Source organism: Pongo abelii, chromosome 7 (genome assembly GCF_028885655.2).
Source record: "Pongo abelii isolate AG06213 chromosome 7, NHGRI_mPonAbe1-v2.0_pri, whole genome shotgun sequence".
Taxonomy (NCBI): domain Eukaryota; kingdom Metazoa; phylum Chordata; class Mammalia; order Primates; family Hominidae; genus Pongo; species Pongo abelii.
The window spans coordinates 114033651-114051962 of NC_071992.2; the positions used below are offsets into that span (position 1 = coordinate 114033651).

Consider the following 18312-nt stretch of genomic DNA (forward strand, 5'->3'; position numbering starts at 1 on the left):
TGGGATTATAGGCATGAGCCACCGCACCTGGCCTGGTTACACAGTTTTAATATGCACTGAATTTTCCAGTAATGCAGTAAATCAAAGCAAGTTTGTACTTTTGTTGGCAGGGTGGCGGGGCGGGGGGGTAGTTTACTAAGGAGTGTTGACCAATTTGGAAAATTACCTCATTAGTGGCATTGCTACCTTCTCTTCGAGGCACTGGTACAACACACCTGTGCTGCTTTGCCTTTGTAGCTGTTGAATTCATGGTAATTTTATGTATAGGTAGAAGTAAAGACTGGTATTAAAATACTGAACTGCTTTGAGAACAGCTTGGTAAATACCAGCTGCTCTGAGCTGCCCTACCTCCTAGTGTGTCCATGTATAGGGCCCTTCAGATTTCCTGCAGTTAGCAATGAAAGAGTTAATCACTGGTACCTTGGGGTTGAAGGGCTTCCAGGACCATCCTCCAGCTTTATGGATTGTGCCAATGCCTGTGCTGGTGCCTGTGTGGTTGTTATTATTCCCTGGGTTCAAAATCTATTCATAATATCATCTAGTGTAGTTGTGGTGAAATAGTTACATGCAGAAATACATATTATTTTATTAAAATTACTTCTTAGGTCTCCTTTATGTTACATTTAGGGCATCTATTGTAGGTATGTCTTGATATGTGTCTAATAGGTTATAACATTCATTTCATTTAAAAATAGAAAACAGCTGCTTCAAACTGAATCAGTAAAAGTAGGGGATGTTGAGTTTGAGAGTTGGGAACTGCTGAGTGGTAAATCAGTCGGGGTCCCACTGTTTTTGTCCTTTATCTTGCTTCAAATTGAAATCATTATCTATTGCTATTATAAATTAAATATATAGCTGGCCTCATCTGAGTAGCAGAAATGAAAGCATCAGTAATTTGTGTTGTTTTCAATAGAGTTTCTCCTTTTGGGATAGGGTGTTCTATATTTCATTGATTCAGGTGGCTCTTTTTTCATCTAAGAGTCAAGATAAAGTATTTGAACTAATTAACTTTTTTATCATCCATAGCAATCTTATCTCATTTTTCATTCTTCTAACAGACTTTATGTGGTATCAACAGTTGTATATGATTTAATTATTTGACAGTGCAAACTGGAATGTACTAATACGGTCTCTTCCATCAGTAGACTTATTTTGAATCACATGAATATTTACTCATTAAATTTATTTTTATTTTTGAGTGGAAGTTTCCTTTCCCTGTATTAAATGTATTACTTCCTTTCCAGAAATGTCTAATGCAAAAGAAAGAAAACACGCCAAGAAAATGAGAAACCAGCCCACCAATGTGACTCTGTCCTCTGGCTTTGTGGCTGACAGAGGCGTAAAGCACCACAATGGAGGTGAAAAACCTTTCCAAGCTCAAAAACAAGGTAAAATACACATAATGGACCAGGCATGGTGGCTCAGGCCTGTAATCCCAGCACTTTGGGAGGCTGAAGTGGGTGGTTCATGAGGTCAAGACATGAAGACCATCCTGGCCAACATGGTGAAACCCCGTCTCTACTAAAAATACAAAAATTAACTGGGTGTGGTGGTGCGTGCCTGTAGTCCCAGCTACTCAGGAGGCTGAGGCAGGAGAATCACTTGAACCTGGGAGGTGGAGGTTACAGTGAGCCGAGATCGTGACACTGCACTCCAGCCTGAAGACAGAGCGAGACTCCGTCTCAAAAAAAAAAAAAAAAAAAAAAAGATACACATCATGCTCTCTCCACTCCCATTTTGATCAAATTGCTTTTGTCAGCTCTTTTGATAGTCATTATCTAAATAGTAAATGAGCTGAATTAAAAACAGATACAGTAGACCCTTATTATTTTTGAATTTCCTATTTGCAAGTTTGCCTACTTGCCAAAGCTTATTTGTAACACCAATATTAATACCCATGGAGCTTTGGCTATCATTTGTGAACATACATAGAGCAGGAAAAATTTGAGTTGCCCTGTGTTTACGTTCCCAGCCGAGCTTCCCAGCTACAAAAAACGGGCGGAGGATGGAGGCAGTACAGGGGCAGGGCAGTACAGTGCAGGAAGCTCCAGCTCTACTGGGGTTTGAATCTCAGCCCTGGGGCAGCCTCATGCAGGTCACTTAGCATTTCTAGACTTCATTTTGTCTTTTGTAAAATAAAGGAAATAGACTCTACCAGGAGGAGTTGTTTTTTGGATTTAAGATTATAATATGGCCAGGGGTGGTGGCTCACACCTGTAATCCCAGCACTCTCGGAGGCTGAGGCGGGCGGATCACCTGAAGTCAGGAGTTCGAGACCAGAGTGGCCAACATGGCGAAACTCTGTCTCTACTAAAAATACAAAAATTAGCCAGGCATGGTGGTGCGTGCCTGTAGTCCCAGCCACTTGGGAGGCTGAGGCAGGAGAATCGCTTGAACCGGGAGGTGGAGGTTGCAGTGAGCCAAGATCGTGCCACTGCACTCCAGCCTGTGTGACAGAGTGAGACTGTCTCAAAAAAAAAGGAAAAAAAAAAAGAGATTATAATCTATGTGAGATGAAGATATATATGTATCCCCACTAGGAGGAATGGTTCAGTATTCACTAATTCATTGACATAATTCAGTGACTGTATGAAACATGACTACTATAAATAATGAAAATTGGCTATGCATATTTTAGAGCTGGTATATTTTATTTCTACCTTAACATCAATGATTATTACACTTCTGTATTTCCTAAGAGAAGTGCAGTATAGTCATCATATCTGTATTTCACTGGTGTGCTGATTTTAGAACCTTATGAAGTGATAGGAAGATCACAGTTGTTCATTAGGGCAGCGGTAGAAAGTGCTAATTTAGGAAGACAGCAAAAGCAAGTGGCCAAGAACTTGTTTGGAATGCTTTAAAAAACTGCATTGGGTCTGATTAAGTAAATTTTAGAGTCAAGTTCATAAGGTCTAGATTCAGATCCTACAGTTGATACCTACCATGCCATATGATAAGGCTTTCACATTTTTTATCTCATTTAAACCTCACAATATTCTAAGATTTACAGTGGCTTAATAATTAACACCACAATTGAAATAAGCAGAAACACTATAAAATTCTCTACTGATCTCTCCCTTAATTTACAGACTTTTTTTTTTTTTTTTTTTTTTTTTGCGGCAGTCTTGCTCTGTCACCCAGGCTGGAGTGCAATGGTGTGATCTCGGCTCACTGCAACCTCCACCTCCTGGGTTCAAGCGATTCTCCTGCCTCAGCCTCCTGAGTAGCTGAGACTACAGGTGTGTGCCACTCTCGGCTAATTTTTGTATTTTTAGTAGAGACAGGGTTTCACCATATTGGCCAGGCTGGTCTCAAACTCCTAACCTCAAGTGATCCACCTGCTTCGGCCTCCCAAAGTGCTGGGATTACAGGCGTGAGCCACTGTACCCGGCCACAGACAGATATTTAATGTTGTCTTATAGTCATAATGCCCAGACACTTATATGGAAATGTTGCCTTTGTTTTTGGAGACGGAGTCTTGCTCTGTTGCCTGGGCTGGAGTGCAGTGGCGCGATCTTGGCCCACTGCAACCTCTGCCTCCCAGGTTCAAGCAGTTATCCTGCCTTAGCCTCCGGAGTACCTGGGACTACAGTCACATGCTGCCACACCCAGCTAATTTTTTGTATTTAGTAGAGACGGGGTTTTACCGTGTTGCCCAGGCTGGTCTTGAACTCCTGAGCTCAGGCAATCCACCCACCTCGGCCTCCCAAAGTGCTGGGATTACAGGCGTGAGCTACTGTGCCTGGCTGGAAATTTTGCTTTTTAAATTTTTAAGACAGGGTCCCACTCTGTCACCCATGCTGGAGGGGAATGGCACAGTCGTGGCTCACTGCACCCTTGACCTCCTGGGCTCAGGTGATCCTCCCACGTCAGCTTCCCGAGTAGCTGGGGCTGCAAGCGTGTGCCATGATGCCCAGCTAATTTTTTTTTTTTTTTTGTAGAGACAGGGTTTTGCCACGTTGACCAGTTAGTCTCAAACTCCTGGACTCAAGTGATCCGCCCACCTTGGCCTCTCAAAGTTCTGGGATTAGAGGTGTGAGCCACCACATCCATCCTGGAACTTTGCTTGTATTTATTTATTTAGTATAGTGGCTCTCAATTTGAGTGTGGCAGAGAATTAGGATAAAAGACTGTACACAATCATGTGGATTATAGTATTAAGGGAGTGTCGTTTGGGCTGCTGTAACAAAATACAGGTTGAGCATTCCTAATCCAAAAATCTGAAGTCTGAAATGCTCCAAAATCCAAAACGTTTTGAGCGCTGACATGACATAACAGGTGGAAAATTGCACATCCAACCTCATGTGATGGGTCACAGTCAGAATGAAGGCATATAACACACAGTTTATTCAGCATTCCCATGGCAAAAAAGATGTTCCCAGCCCCCTTCAGCTGTGATATAAATATTTCCAAGCACTCCAGATTTCACCACCTAAGCACACCCACAAAGACAAATAAAATGCATGTAATTTTTTACTGTTAAATACTTACATGTGAATAAGTGTAAGAAAGTGATTGCTTATCAGTAGCATATAGATTCAGAGTCAGGAAGGATGCTGATGCTAGCCAACCACAGATTGTCCATAGGGTGGCTGAGATAGTGGCACCTTTGCTTTCTGATGGTTCAAGTATACAATGTGCAAAAAGTTTCATGCACAAATTATTAAAAATGTTGTATAAAATTACCTTCAGGCTATGTATGATAAGGTGAAAGAAGCATAATTGAATTTTGTCTTTAGACTTGTGTTCTATCCTCAAGATATCTCATTTTATATATATACGAATATTCCAAAATCCAAAAAAATTGGAATTTGAAACACTTCTGGTCCCAGTTATTTCAGATGAGGGATACACAACCCGTATCTTATTGGGTAGCTTATAAATAACAAATGTATTTGTCACAGTTCTGAGGGCTGAAAAGTCCAAGATGAAGGAGCGGGCAGGTTTGGTGACTGGTGTGGGCCTGCCTTCTGGTTCCTATACAGCACCTTTTTATGGGATTCTCACGTGGTGGAAGGAGTGAGGGTCTCTGTGAGCACTCCTTTATAAGGATACTAATCTCATTCATGAAGGCTCTACCCTCATGACCTAATCGCCTCCTAAAGGCCCCACCTCTTAATACCATCACCTCGGGGGTTAGGATTTCAACACTGGAATTTTGGGGGACATAAGCATTCAGACCATAGCAGGGAGCTTAGATTTGAAATTCATGTTGTACTGTTTATAGGAGAAAATTTCACCTGTATCTGTTATATCCAAGGTCCTTTATATGTCATCCTGACATGATTACCTTGTGTGCTACCTACTAGCTTTGTGACCTCGAGCAAGTTAATTCACCTTCCTATGTAAGATTCCTCTTTAAAAATAAGTAGTAATAGCCACCTTACAGGGTGACTATAGGATTAAAAACATGGTCAATGTTGCCACCCAACAAATATTAGTTCTCCACTATAATTTTTGTCTCTGATAAAGGTGACATGTTTTTTTTTGAAAATATACTAGAGCCTCATCCTGGAACTTCACGGCAGCGGCAAACCAGAGTCAACCCCCATTCTCTGCCTGACCCTGAAGTGAATGAGCAGTCTTCCTCCAAAGGGATGTTTAGAAAAAAGGGAGGATGGAAAGCAGGTCCTGAGGGCACGTCTCAGGAGATCCCCAAGTATATAACTGGTGGGTACTCATAAAGAGGTGCAGTTTGCTTGTATTTTGAGCTCTCGTGTCTAGTGCAGCAACAAACTGCCCTCTTTGTGGTCCTGGCTCTGCCTCCCCTACCTCTCCTCTCCTCCTCCTACTTTAGACGCTTCTCGCCTCTAGCCTGGACTTTGGCCAGAGCTTCCTTGGGCTTGATGGCGCTCCCTTCTTCAGTTTCTCTCCCTGTCTCTTACTCGTCTTCTTACAAGTCTTTGTGAACTGTTCCTCTTTGTCTTAGCCCCCATGCCCCTCTTGTTTTAAATATGCCATCCACACTCAGCACAGCATTCTCCAAGGATGGAAAATTGAGTACGCACAAATGGCAACCAAACCTTTATTTAAAGGGCCTGTCTCCAGGCCCTTTCCAGCCTCTTCTATTCTTCACCCTATGATCCCCATCCACACTACCACAATTAAACCCTATATTCCTTGTACCTTGTACCTATACCTTCGATATGCTTTCTGGTCTCTCTTTACGCCTTCTTGGTGGAGGAATTCAGTTAAGTTTCCCCAGCAGCCTGTTTATTCTCCAATGTTAATTCAAGATTGGTGTTTAATGACGTTGTCATCTCCTTCAACAGCTTCTACTTTTGCTCAAGCACGAGCTGCTGAAATCAGTGCTATGTTAAAAGCTGTGACCCAGAAGTCTTCGAATTCACTGGTTTTTCAGACTCTGCCACGGCACATGCGACGAAGAGCCATGAGCCACAACGTCAAACGCCTTCCCAGACGGTTACAGGAGATTGCCCAGAAAGAGGTAGGAGTTCCACTTAGTGTAAATGTTTAGATTAGTAGCTCCTAGAAGAAATTGAGAAGTATTGACCTAATAGAATTTATTAAAAATGAAAACCAAGGCTGGGCATGGTGGCTTACTCCTGTAATCCCAGCACTTTGAGAGGCTGAGGTGGGCAGATTGCTTGAGCCCGGGAGTTCAAGACCAGCCTGGGCAACATGGCGAAACCTCGTCTCTACAAAAAAATCCCAAAATTAGCTGGGCGTGGTGGTGCATGTGTGCCTGTAGTCCCAGCTACTTGGAAACTGAGATGGGAGGGTCCCCTGAGCCAGGGGAGGTTGAGGCTGCAATGAGCTGTGATCACGCTACTGTACTCCAGCCTGGGTGACAGTGAGACCTTGTCTAAAAAGAAAAAAAAAAAAAACTCAGAAAACAACACCCTTATGGTTTTTGTTTTTGTTTTGCATATATTTGATTTAATCATTATCCAAACTTCTTACCTCCAAGCCAAATTAACAGGCAATTGGCTATATTATGGGTGCTTTTAAATATAGCATTTGATACTCCTCTCTTGTAAGGGTGTTGAATAGTTGATGTTCTCTTCCCAGATGTTAAAAAAAACTCTGACCCTCTTACCGAGTGGTTTTGGATCTGTGTTTTTGGGGTGTGGCCAGCTTGGGGTAGGAAGGTTAAAAAAAAGCAACGTCAATGCTTAGCATTTGCTTTCTGACTTTTTCAAAGTTGAAAACTTGAACTGGGTTTTAATTTTTGTACAAGTCTAATTGTATTTTGGCTTCACCAGAATTCTAGACTTGAACATTCTAAGATTAAGCCCATGTCTTTACTAATTGGTTTAAAACCTATTTATTGAGCAGCCTTCTATGTACCATTGCTATGCTGGTGGTGGGGTTTGAGTTCAAGAGGGAAAACTAACAAGGAATTTTATACTTTCTAGATTTAATGTAAAATCTGTTTCCCAGTGATAGCATTCAGCAAGTGTCTGTCTGTAGCTTAACTGAGATGAAATGTGTGGGTTTTCCTCACTTGTATTATTTTTGGTCTTAAGTTTTTGGTTTTAGTTACAATTCTACAGGTTAAAATGACAACAAGAAGCTAGCATTTAATTTCTTCTTTCTTGCCCTCTAATACTAATAGCCATATTAAGCTTGTGTTACTGTGTTGAACATTTTATAAGTATTCTGATCTTCATATTCCATGAAACTTGCCCAGCTAGTGAGTAATGGAACTGTGCCTCCTTCCTAGGTCTCCTAGCTCTAAAACATTCACTCTTTCCATTGTCTTCCTTCTCTACTTACATTGAAGAAACTAAGTTAACAATTTAAGCAAACTAATGGGATCTATAAAATATTCCACTTAATCTAAAGTTATTTGTTTGCATTCCTGACCATTAACTCTGTTTTGAGATTCTTACAAACTGGGATATGTCCCTCTTGAAACTATAGGCGGAGAAAGCCGTACATCAGAAAAAAGAACATTCAAAAAATAAATGCCATAAAGCTCGAAGATGTCACATGAACCGGACGCTAGAATTTAACCGTAGACAAAAGAAGAACATTTGGTTAGAAACTCACATCTGGCACGCCAAGCGGTTTCACATGGTCAAGAAGTGGGGCTACTGCCTTGGGGAGAGGCCAACAGTCAAGAGCCACAGAGCCTGCTATCGAGCCATGACGAACCGGTGCCTCCTGCAGGTGAGCTTTTCCGGTGAGCTTTCTTGTTATTTTTGTTTGATCCTTTTCCATAGAGACCTTTAGAGTAGTTTATGGTATGCCAAGCCCCGTTTATGTGGTTATTCATTTTAAAAATGATTCCTGAGCATGAAGCCCGTGTCCTTTGCCAGATGCTGGAGACCAGGCAGCCTAAAGTTAGGGGGGTGACTGACATTAATCAAACGATTTACCAGATATGTGATTGTAAGGGAAAAGCATACAGTATGATGAGCATTTCTAACTTGACTGGAAGGTGTCCCCCAGAAGTGCTGCTTGAGCTGAGCTCTCAGGGATGAGATGGGAGAGGGGGAAGGCAGAAGGAAGCCAGGTGAGCGAGAAGAACTGGAATCAATTCTGTGTGACAGAGATGAAGAGAAGGAGAGCAAGGCAACATCAGGGCGAGGTTAGGCTAGAGAAAAGAGTAGGAACCAGGTCGTGCAGGTCTTGTTGATCGTGTTAAGCTTTATTCACTATAGGTTAACAGTCATTCATCAATAACAGATATTTGAGAATCTACTGTGTACCCTGAACAGGGTTCAAAATGCTGGTCTAGGTGTTTATGGGTCAGTGGGATGCTGGGAAGGATGTTTTAAATTTTAAACGCTTTGAGAGGACAGATTATTTTAGAGCCTCTTAATAGTATTTGTCTGACTGCTCCCTCCTCTCAGTAGCTAATTCAGTTGCTTTCTGTTTCTTCCAATACATACTTAGACATTTGTTCTTTGCAGAAGGGCCTATCTTTCAGTGGCAGAATGGCCTTGGCCAAATTTTGAAAGCCATTACTATTGGTGTCCTTTGATACCCCTTGAGAGTAATGTGGTAGAATAAGCAATACAAGAATCTTTTTAAAAAACTGTGGTCAAATATACATAACAAAACCATTTGACCATTTTAAGTGTACAGTTCTGTGGCATTAAGTACGTTTACATTGTGTAATCAGTACCACCATTCATTTCCAGAACTTTTTTATCCTCCCAAACTGAAACTCTGGACTCATTAAACACTAACTCCCCATTCCTTCAGCCCCTGGCAGCTGCCCTTCTACTGTCTATCCAATAATTTGATCCTATAAGTGCTTTCATAGGGGTGAAATCATACAATATTTGTCTTTTTGTGACTGGCTTATTTCATTTAGCCTAATGTCTTAAAATTCATCCATGTTGTAGCATGTGTCAGAATTCCCTTCCCTTTTAAGGCTGAAGATGTATTCCATTGTAGGTATATACCGTATCTTGATTATCCATTTATCTCTCAGTGGACATTTGGCTTACTTCCACCTTTTGGCTGTTGTAAATAATGCTGCTGTGAACGTGGATATGCAAATATCATTACAATCCCTGCTTTCAGTCCTTTTGAATATATCCCCAGGAGTGTTAATTGCTGGATCATATGATAATTCTGTGTTAATTTTATGTTTAATTTTTTGAGGTACTGCCTTACCATTTTCCATAGCAACTGTATCATTTTACATTCCCACCAGCAATACACAAGGGTTCCAGTTTCTCCTCATCCTTGTCAGTACTTGTTACTTTATTTATTTATTTGATCACAGTCATTCTAATGAGTGTGAAGTGAATAAGAGGACCTTTGAGGAGTCTTTGATTTGAGAACTCAGCAGCAGAAATCATAGATAATAATCAAGTTCCTCATTCACATTGAGGAAGCTGAGTTCTGGAGAGATGAAGTGACTTGCCCGGGCTCACACAGCTTGTTGGTGGCCTACATAGCACTTGGGTGGCTGATTCCCCTGGCTTGTGCTTTTTCCACTGTCCTCTGCCAATGAGTTACTTTTCATTTTGGGCAGAATTTTTGTGAAGTTATCAGATATTTTCTCTAAAATTTGATCAGCCCTAAGTAATAAAACTAATAGCTAATAATAACAAATATTAGGGAGTGCTTAATATATGCCTTACCCTGTTTTAAATGCTTTGCATGTGTTTACTCATTTAATCCTCACAATAGTACGAGGTAAGGAGTTACCATTATTTCCATTTTACAGATGGGGAAACTGAGGTATAGAGAGGTTAGGTAATTTACCCATGATCGTATGGCGAATGAGTGTTGAGGTTCAGATTTCAGCCCAGTTGCCTGACTCCAGGGTTCCACACTCTGAACCATTATTCTCTGCTGTCACTTGTTTGGGTGAGGTTCCTCTGGCCACTGACAGCTGAGAGCTGGTCACTGGATGGGAAGATTTCTTTGTGTGAGTGATCATATTGATTGATGTGTGTTGTCAGAATCATAGCTATAATTTGCCTTTTAGTTCTAGTTACTGAGTGCACTGAAATTGCTTAAAGATGCTATAGCAGAAGGATTGGTTTGGCGGGTCACCAAGCCTGATTAGAATGCTGGCTTCTCCACTTAATGACTGTGTCTTTGTTCAAGTAGCAATCTCCGTGTCACAGTGTCCTTGTCTATCAGATAAGATAACCATACTAGGTACATCTGGTTGTCAAGAAGACTAAATGACAGTTCATATAAGGAGTTAACTCATTGCTGGCCCTTCAACGATTATTAACTATTACAGGCCAGGCATGGCAGCTCACGCTTAGAATCACAGCACTTTGGGAGGCTGAGGCAGGAGGATTGCTTGAGCCCCTGGGGTTCAAGACCAGTCTGGGCAACATAGTGAGACTCTGTCTCTGCAAAAAAAAAAAAAAAAAAAAAAAAGCTGGGTGTGGTGGCTCCTGCCTGTAGTCCCAGCTGCTTGGGAGGCTGAGGCAGGGGGATTGCTTGAGCCCAAGAAGTTGAGACTTCTGTGAGCTGTAATTGTGCCTCTGTACTCTAGCATTGGCAACAGAGTGAGACCCTGTCTCAAAAACAAAACAAAACAAACTATTATAACTATTATTGTAATTATTATGATGGATACTATAACTATTGAAACTTTTAACATTGATTTCATTAGCTTAGTCTGATCTCTCTTCATCTTACTTGAAATTGTGTGTTATTACTTTTACTTTCTTTGTAAAGAAAGTAAAATATCCCATGCATATCATGGTCAAGATTGAGCATGGGAGAAATATGGGATGGATTAATTGCAATATTGTGTCTCTAGGCTTAGTGTTAAGTAATCTTGAGGTCCTGAATTAGCTAACCAAATTGAGCAACCTGAGCATAATTTTGCAGAATTCATTACTGTTTTGCTTATTTTACTCTGGTTTCTTACCTTAGGTAGATTTTGGGGGTGAATGGTTCTTTACTTAGAAGCAACAGTTATATACCCTCCATAGAACCTGTCTATGAATATGGGATAAAACGTAGATTATCTAAAAAGTAGGATACCGTAACTTACATTTTAAATGGAGATTCATTTTTATTTTGGTTCGGATTGGTTTAAAAATATTTGTTAAGGTAACAGGAATGGACAGGTTTAGATATTTTTTCCCCTAAACCATCGGGCAGGGGAAGGTTAGATTTTGACTTATGAGAACATAGCTTTAGCAATTTGTTTTGTATCTTAGGCCTCTAAAGGTTTTGTGATATGGCTTTTGGCTTCTTAGCAGTTTTGCCTGTGTAAATTCCTAAGTACTTAATTGTGTCTCCCACTTTGTGCAGGATTTATCCTACTACTGTTGTTTGGAATTGAAAGGCAAAGAGGAAGAAATACTAAAGGCACTTTCTGGAATGTGTAGCATAGACACAGGTAAACTTGTTTTAAAGCTGAGTTCTATTTTAGTCTTTGTATATTTATTCATTTCATAAAGAAGTGTCTACTGTAAGCATTTTGGAATTCAAACATATAGAAAAATGTGTGACACACTAATCATTCCTGATGAAAATGTTAATTTAAAAACAGTTGGCTTGGCTTTTAAATCATTTCTAACATTGTCAAGTGTAAAGTGATAGAGTCATTTTTCTGGTGGAGTGAACTTGACAGAAAGAAACTTGAAGCTCTCATTATTCATTTAACACATATTTGTTGAGAACTTATTGTGTGCCAGGCTTTGATTTGAGCAATCCTCACAACCAGAACTTCACCTCTCATGGAGGCAGACAGTAAATGACAGTGTGGTTATCAGGAAATAGGACTGCAGTCTCAATACCCGGAATTATGAAATTTTGCTTTTGTTGATGTCAGGGCTGACGTTTGCAGCAGTTCACTGCTTGTCTGGAAAGCGCCAAGGGAGCCTTGTGCTTTATCGGGCGAATAAATATCCCAGAGAAATGCTTGGGCCTGTTACGTTTATCTGGAAGTCCCAGAGGACCCTGGGTGACACTTCTGAGAGCAGGCAGCTGTGGATCTGGCTGCATCCAACCCTTAAACAGGTATAATCCTTCAGGTTATCTCCCATCATTCTGAAACTGCATTTTTAATTACTGCTGGAAGTCAATACTGTTGAAATGTAAATAGTGTAAAGGTTTGTCTGATAGTCTGATATTTGTATATGGGGGGCTCTATGAATATTGAATGAAGTGAATTTTTAAAAAACATTAAAAATTTGTATTTAAAAATGTCTAATTGACAAAAAGCAAATATATTCGAAGTATATAATATGATGATTTGATATACATGTTGTATACCACAATCAGATAACACATCCATCACCACCCATGCTGTGCATTATATCCCCAGAACTTGTTCATCAAATATAATGAAGTCAGGGCGGGGCATGGTTTCTCATGCCTGTAATCCCACCACTTTGGGAGGCTGAAGCAATTGGATCGCTTGAATCCAAGAGTTTGAGACTAGGCTGGGCAACATGGTGAAACCCCGTCTCTGCAAAAAAGACAAAAATTAGCTAGGATTGGTAACATGCGCCTGTAGTCTCAGCTACTTGGGAGGCTGAGGCGGGAGGATCATTTTGAGTCCAGGAGGCAGAGTTGCAGTGAGATGAAATCGTGCTATTGCACTCCAGCCTGGGTGACAGTGAGACCCTGTCTCGAAAAAAAAAAAAAAAAAAGAAACTAATCTTGACCTCTCATATTTTTAGTAAGTCACAAGCAGAAGTAGAGATAAAAACCAGCCTTGTGCTAATTATTTGAAATGTTCAATTTGAACTAATGTTTCTACCATGACTGAAGTGGTTCACTAGTATCTAGGTGCTATTTGGTAATGAAAAGCTATTTTTGAGTAATTCTAATGATTTTTCACACTGAATTTAGCTTAGCTTCCCTTCTTTAGCATACTCACTACTTAAAAAAAATGTAGTCAGAGTGATCATGTTGTTTTCATAATATTTGACTAACCCTACCCCTAACCCCAGCCCTAACCCATTTGAAATTTTAAATTTCAAAATTTTTTTTTTGTTTAAAGTGGCATACACTACTCAGAACACCCAAAAAAGCTTTTTTCAAAAATTAAAATTAAAAAAAAAGTTTTTTTTCGAGACAAGGTTTTGCTCTGTCATTGAGACTTGAGTGCAGTGGTGCAGTCATAGCCCACTGCAGCCTCTACTTCCCAGGCTCAAATGATCCTCCTACCTCAGCCTCCTGAGTAGCTTAGACTACAGGGGTGCGCCACCATGTCCAGCTAATTATTTTTTTATTTTGTTTAGAAACAAGGTCTCCCTATGTTGCCCAGGGTGGTCTCAAACTCCTGGGCTGAAGCCATCCTCCTGCCTCAGCTTCCCAAAGTGCTGGGATTACAGACGTGAGCCACCACACCTGGCCGAGAAAAGCTTTTTGATGATAAATTTAATTTAAGTTAATTTGTGAAGGGATAAAAATGTGAATTTTTTTTTTTTTTGAGACAGAGTCTCGCTCTGTTGCCCAGGCTGGAGTGTGATGGCACGATCTCAGCTCACTGCAACCTCTGCCTCCCAGGTTCAAGTGATTCTCCTGCCTTAGCCTCCTGAGTAGCTGAGATTATAGGTGCCTGCCACCCAACTATTTTTTGTATTTTTTAGTAGAGATGGAGTTTTGCCGTGTTGGTCAGGCTGGTCTCGAACTCCTGATCTCAGGTGATCTACCCGCCTCAGCCTCCCAAAGTGCTGGGATTACAGGTATGAGCCACCGTGCCTGGCCAAAAATGTTAATTTTTAAAGAGATAAAACCATAACCCAATTAAATTTGTTATAATATATTTAAATTTCAAGATTTTAAAGTGAATGTTTAAATATATTTTTAGGATATCTTAGAGGAAATAAAAGCAGCGTGCCAGTGTGTGGAACCCATCAAATCAGCTGTCTGCATCGCTAACCCACTTCCAACACCATCCCAAGAAAAAAGCCAAACTGAATTGCCTGATGAGAAAATTGGCAAGAAAAGAAAAAGGAAAGACGATGGAGAAAATGCTAAACCAATTAAAAAAATTATCGGTGATGCAACTAGAGATCCATGTCTACCGTACTCTTGGATCTCTCCAACCACAGGCATTATAATCAGGTATGAGTTGAATTTGCTTTGAACCTGCTGAACATTTTCAGTGAAGACCTGCTCCGTTTTTGTCAGTGGCACAGATGTTGTGTGATGGAAGTTTCCATTTTAAGATCTTCTTTCTTTTTCAGTGATTTGACGATGGAGATGAACAGATTCCGGCTGATTGGGCCACTTTCCCACTCCATCCTAACTGAAGCAATAAAAGCTGCTTCTGTTCACACTGTAAGAGTAAAAGTGACTGTAGTGTTTTATTCTAATCATGTTTTTCCTGTCAAATTTGTGAAACCTAATATATAATTTGGTAACATTTTGGGCCATGGCTTTAAGATGTTTATTTCCCTACTTATTGTGCTTATTATCAAAGAGTTTGTTATCTTTCACTTCTCCTAGAAGACCACAACTAAATGGATATGATCAGTAAACTGACTGTTCTTATTTAAATACAGACTGCTCTTGTATCTGTGAGTCTTGTAGAGGGTCTTAACTTCTGCTTCATAGGTAGGGAGTCTCTAAAATCCCTGAAATTGTGTGCCAGATTTTGTGCATGTGTGCTTGTGCCATGTAGGTTTTCTTTTCTTTTTTTTTTTCTGAGATGGAGTCTCATTCTGTCACCCAGGCTGGAGTGCAGTGTGATCTTGGTTCACTGCACCTTCTGCCTCCCGGGTTCAAGTGATTCTCCTGCCTCAGCCCCCTGAGTAGCTGAGACTATAGGTGCACACCACCAGGCCCAGCTAGTAGAGACAGGGTTTCACCATGTTGGCCAGGCTGGTCTCGAACTCCTGACCTCAGGTGATCCGCCCACCTTGGCCTCCCAAAATGCTGGGATTACAGGCGTGAGTCACTGTGCCTGGCTGGTTTTCTGGGGCTAGTTTTAGGGGTCTAGAATCCCCAAAAAGGTTAAGAGCACTATGTCTAGGGCAGCACTTCCAGTAGAGCTTTCTGTGAGGATGATGTTCCTTTGTGCTGTGCAATACGATAGCCATTAGCCACATGTGGCAGTTGAATACTTGAATTATGGCTGGAGTGACTGAGGAACTGAATTCATACCTTTACTTAACTTTAATTAACTAAAAATTAAATTTGAGTAGCTCTATTGGCAAGTGGCTAGCATAGAGACTAGATTAGGAATCCGCACCCTGGGTTCAGATCCTGTTTGTTTTCTGGTCTTAGTGCAATTAACTTTTCAATGCCTGTGCCTCTCACTGACTTGACGTGGTCAAATATGATGATAGAGCTGAACAGATTCTGAGTTTTTAGAAGAAAGATGCTTTAAAGTACAAAAGCTACTTTTTTCCGTCTTCACTGCTTCTGCTGTACGCTCAACCAGTGTTGTCTCTTGCCTGCACAATTGGGGGATCAGGAAAGGATTCTAGAGGGAACCTTAAGTTTCCTCCATCCTTCCTCCTTTTCAGCCCCCACACAGGAGGCAGAGTGATTTTTTGATAATTTATTCACCTCTTGTTGCTTCCTGATGAAAAGTTTTTGAATAGCTTCTCATTGTAATTAAGATAAAATCCAAAGTGCTCAATGTGACCCATATAATCTTGTGCCTTCTTGCCTCTGAGGCCTCATTTCTCCTCACCTTCTACACTTCAGCCACCCTGACCGTCTTTCAGGTTCTAGAATGTCAGTTCTTGTCTTCCTTAGAGCCTTTGCACCTGTTTTTCCTTCCAACTACTGAGCATTCTGCCTCCGCCACTCTTTACTTGGCTGAACCTTCCTCATTCTTCAGATTTCAGTCTCTAGCATTTCCCTCTAGCATCCTTTCCTGATCCCCCAAGTTAAACTAGATCCCTCCTGTTTTCAGAGAGAGCATCTTGCAAATTTCCTCAATTTATATATATAGATTTGTGTATTTATGTAATGTCCATGTCTCTCATGAGACTGTGAGCTTCATAAGGGTGAGGATAGAGTTGGTCCTGTTTTTTTACTCTCTCCCCAGTGCTTAGCACAATGCCTGGCACAGAGAGGGTGCCCCGTAGTAGCTAGTAAGTTGTGAAGCAAAGATTTGAACCTACGAAGTTTGGTTCCAGAGCCTGTACTGTAAACCACTAAGCTGTGCTACCTGAGTTTCTGTGAGTAAATGGTACCTTTGTTACGATTGCTGCTTTTTGTTTTTTTTTTTTTTTTTTGAGACAGAGCCTTACTCTGTCACCCAGGCTGGAGTGCAGTGGCGCAATCTCAGCTCACTGCAATCTCCACCTCTCAGGTTCAAGCAATTCTCATACCTCAGCCTCCCGAGTAGCTGGGATTACAGGCGCCAGCCAACACACCCGGCTAATATTTTTTGTATTTTTAGTAGCGGTTTCACCATGTTGGCCAGGCTGGTCTCAAACTCCTGGCCTCAAGTGACCCGCCTGCCTTGGCCTCCCAAAATGCTGGCATTACAGGCGTGAGCCACTGCACCCGGCCATGATTGCTTCTTTAGGATCTGTAAGTGCACATCCTACTTCAATGAACTTCAGCATGAGTTGTGGCTATAGATTCCCTTCTTGCCATGCATGTGATACTTGAAGGGCTTTTTGAAATCTTCCTCAATTCCTAGTTCCATGTGGAAAAAATACACATTTCTAGGAATACTGTAGTAGTAGTATATCTTTTATCTGGAAAGTTCTTCAAAAGGTACTGGTTTGATTTTCCTTTGGTGAAGAACATTTTATTGCTTACATTGGAGATGATGAAGTTAGCTCTAGTGGAAGAGGACCAGGCGCGGTGGCTCACACCTGAAATCCCAGCTCTTTGGGAGGCTGAGGTGGGTTGATTGCTTCAGCCCAGGAATTCAAGACCAGCCTGGGCACCATAGTGAGACCATATATCTACAAAAAATAAGTTAAAAAAAATTAGCTGGGCATGGTGGCATGTGACTGTAGTTCCATCTCCCAGCGACTTGAGAGGCTGAAGTGGGAGGATCATTTGAGCCTGGGAGATTGAGGCTGCAGTGAGCCGTGGCGGGCCACTGCACTCCAGCCTGGGTGACAGTGAGACTGTGTCAAAAAAAAAAAGGGAGAGGAGCGAGACCTCCTTTGCTGGTACTGTGCTCTGGAGAGACTTTGAGTGTGAAGTATCTTAGTGAGTTAGTCTATGAAAACCATAGATGATTTTCCTCATATGTGAAATCTTGAGAGAAGTACAATACTATATCCTTGCTGCTAATTCAAAGAGTAGTTAGTCTGGTATTAATTACTATGTTAAGTATAGTGGCAACTTCCCTGGTTCACCCCATAACACATTCATTTCCACATATAGAAGAAGAAAGAGTGGGGGCTGATATCAGAACCATGACAAAATTATGAAGGTGGATTCATTGTTCGTCCAATGAATGGTAGCTGTTATTTTTCAGGTGGGAGAGGACACAGAGGAGACACCTCACCGCTGGTGGATAGAAACCTGTAAGAAACCTGACAGCATTTCCCTTCATTGCAGACAAGAAGCCATTTTCGAGTTGTTGGGAGGTACACAAAGGGAAGACTGGGTTGTGTTGGGGAGGGAAGGGGGCTAAAAGAGGCTTTTGCAGTTGGGCCTCCAACATGTAGTATTGCTTTTTAACCTGCTGCTATTGTGACACAGCAAGAGAACCAAGAAAGAGAGGGACTGAACTCAGTGAATAAACACTATATTCATGCCTGGTTATGAAACAACAAACAAATGAGATGTTCATATTCTAAGTAACTGGCATTCTGATAGTGGCAATAAATGCATATGCCAGGTACTGACCTAAACTCTATGCTTACCTGCACACAACTGCATTTTTGCTCCTAGCTGCTGTAGTTATCACTGATAGAAGCATATGTGTTCATTTCATAAAAGAACCTTTTTTTATGTTGGCCTTGTTTT

The 18312-nt window shown here is 41.2% G+C and overlaps 1 protein-coding gene across 2 annotated transcripts in view; it reads left to right on the forward strand.

Annotated features, from left to right (window-relative positions):
- The window catches only part of POP1 (POP1 homolog, ribonuclease P/MRP subunit), a 42382-nt gene that overhangs the window by 4914 nt on the left and 19156 nt on the right, over window positions 1-18312 (forward strand). For both annotated transcript variants that reach the window (XM_002819313.5, XM_002819314.5), the window contains exons 2-10: window positions 1245-1388; window positions 5506-5673; window positions 6276-6451; window positions 7891-8139; window positions 11716-11803; window positions 12239-12426; window positions 14228-14484; window positions 14607-14700; window positions 17819-17930. In XM_002819313.5, coding sequence (XP_002819359.4) covers window positions 1247-1388; window positions 5506-5673; window positions 6276-6451; window positions 7891-8139; window positions 11716-11803; window positions 12239-12426; window positions 14228-14484; window positions 14607-14700; window positions 17819-17930 — 1474 coding nt within the window. In that variant the 5' untranslated portion in view covers window positions 1245-1246. The remainder of the gene's footprint in view (window positions 1-1244; window positions 1389-5505; window positions 5674-6275; window positions 6452-7890; window positions 8140-11715; window positions 11804-12238; window positions 12427-14227; window positions 14485-14606; window positions 14701-17818; window positions 17931-18312) is intronic.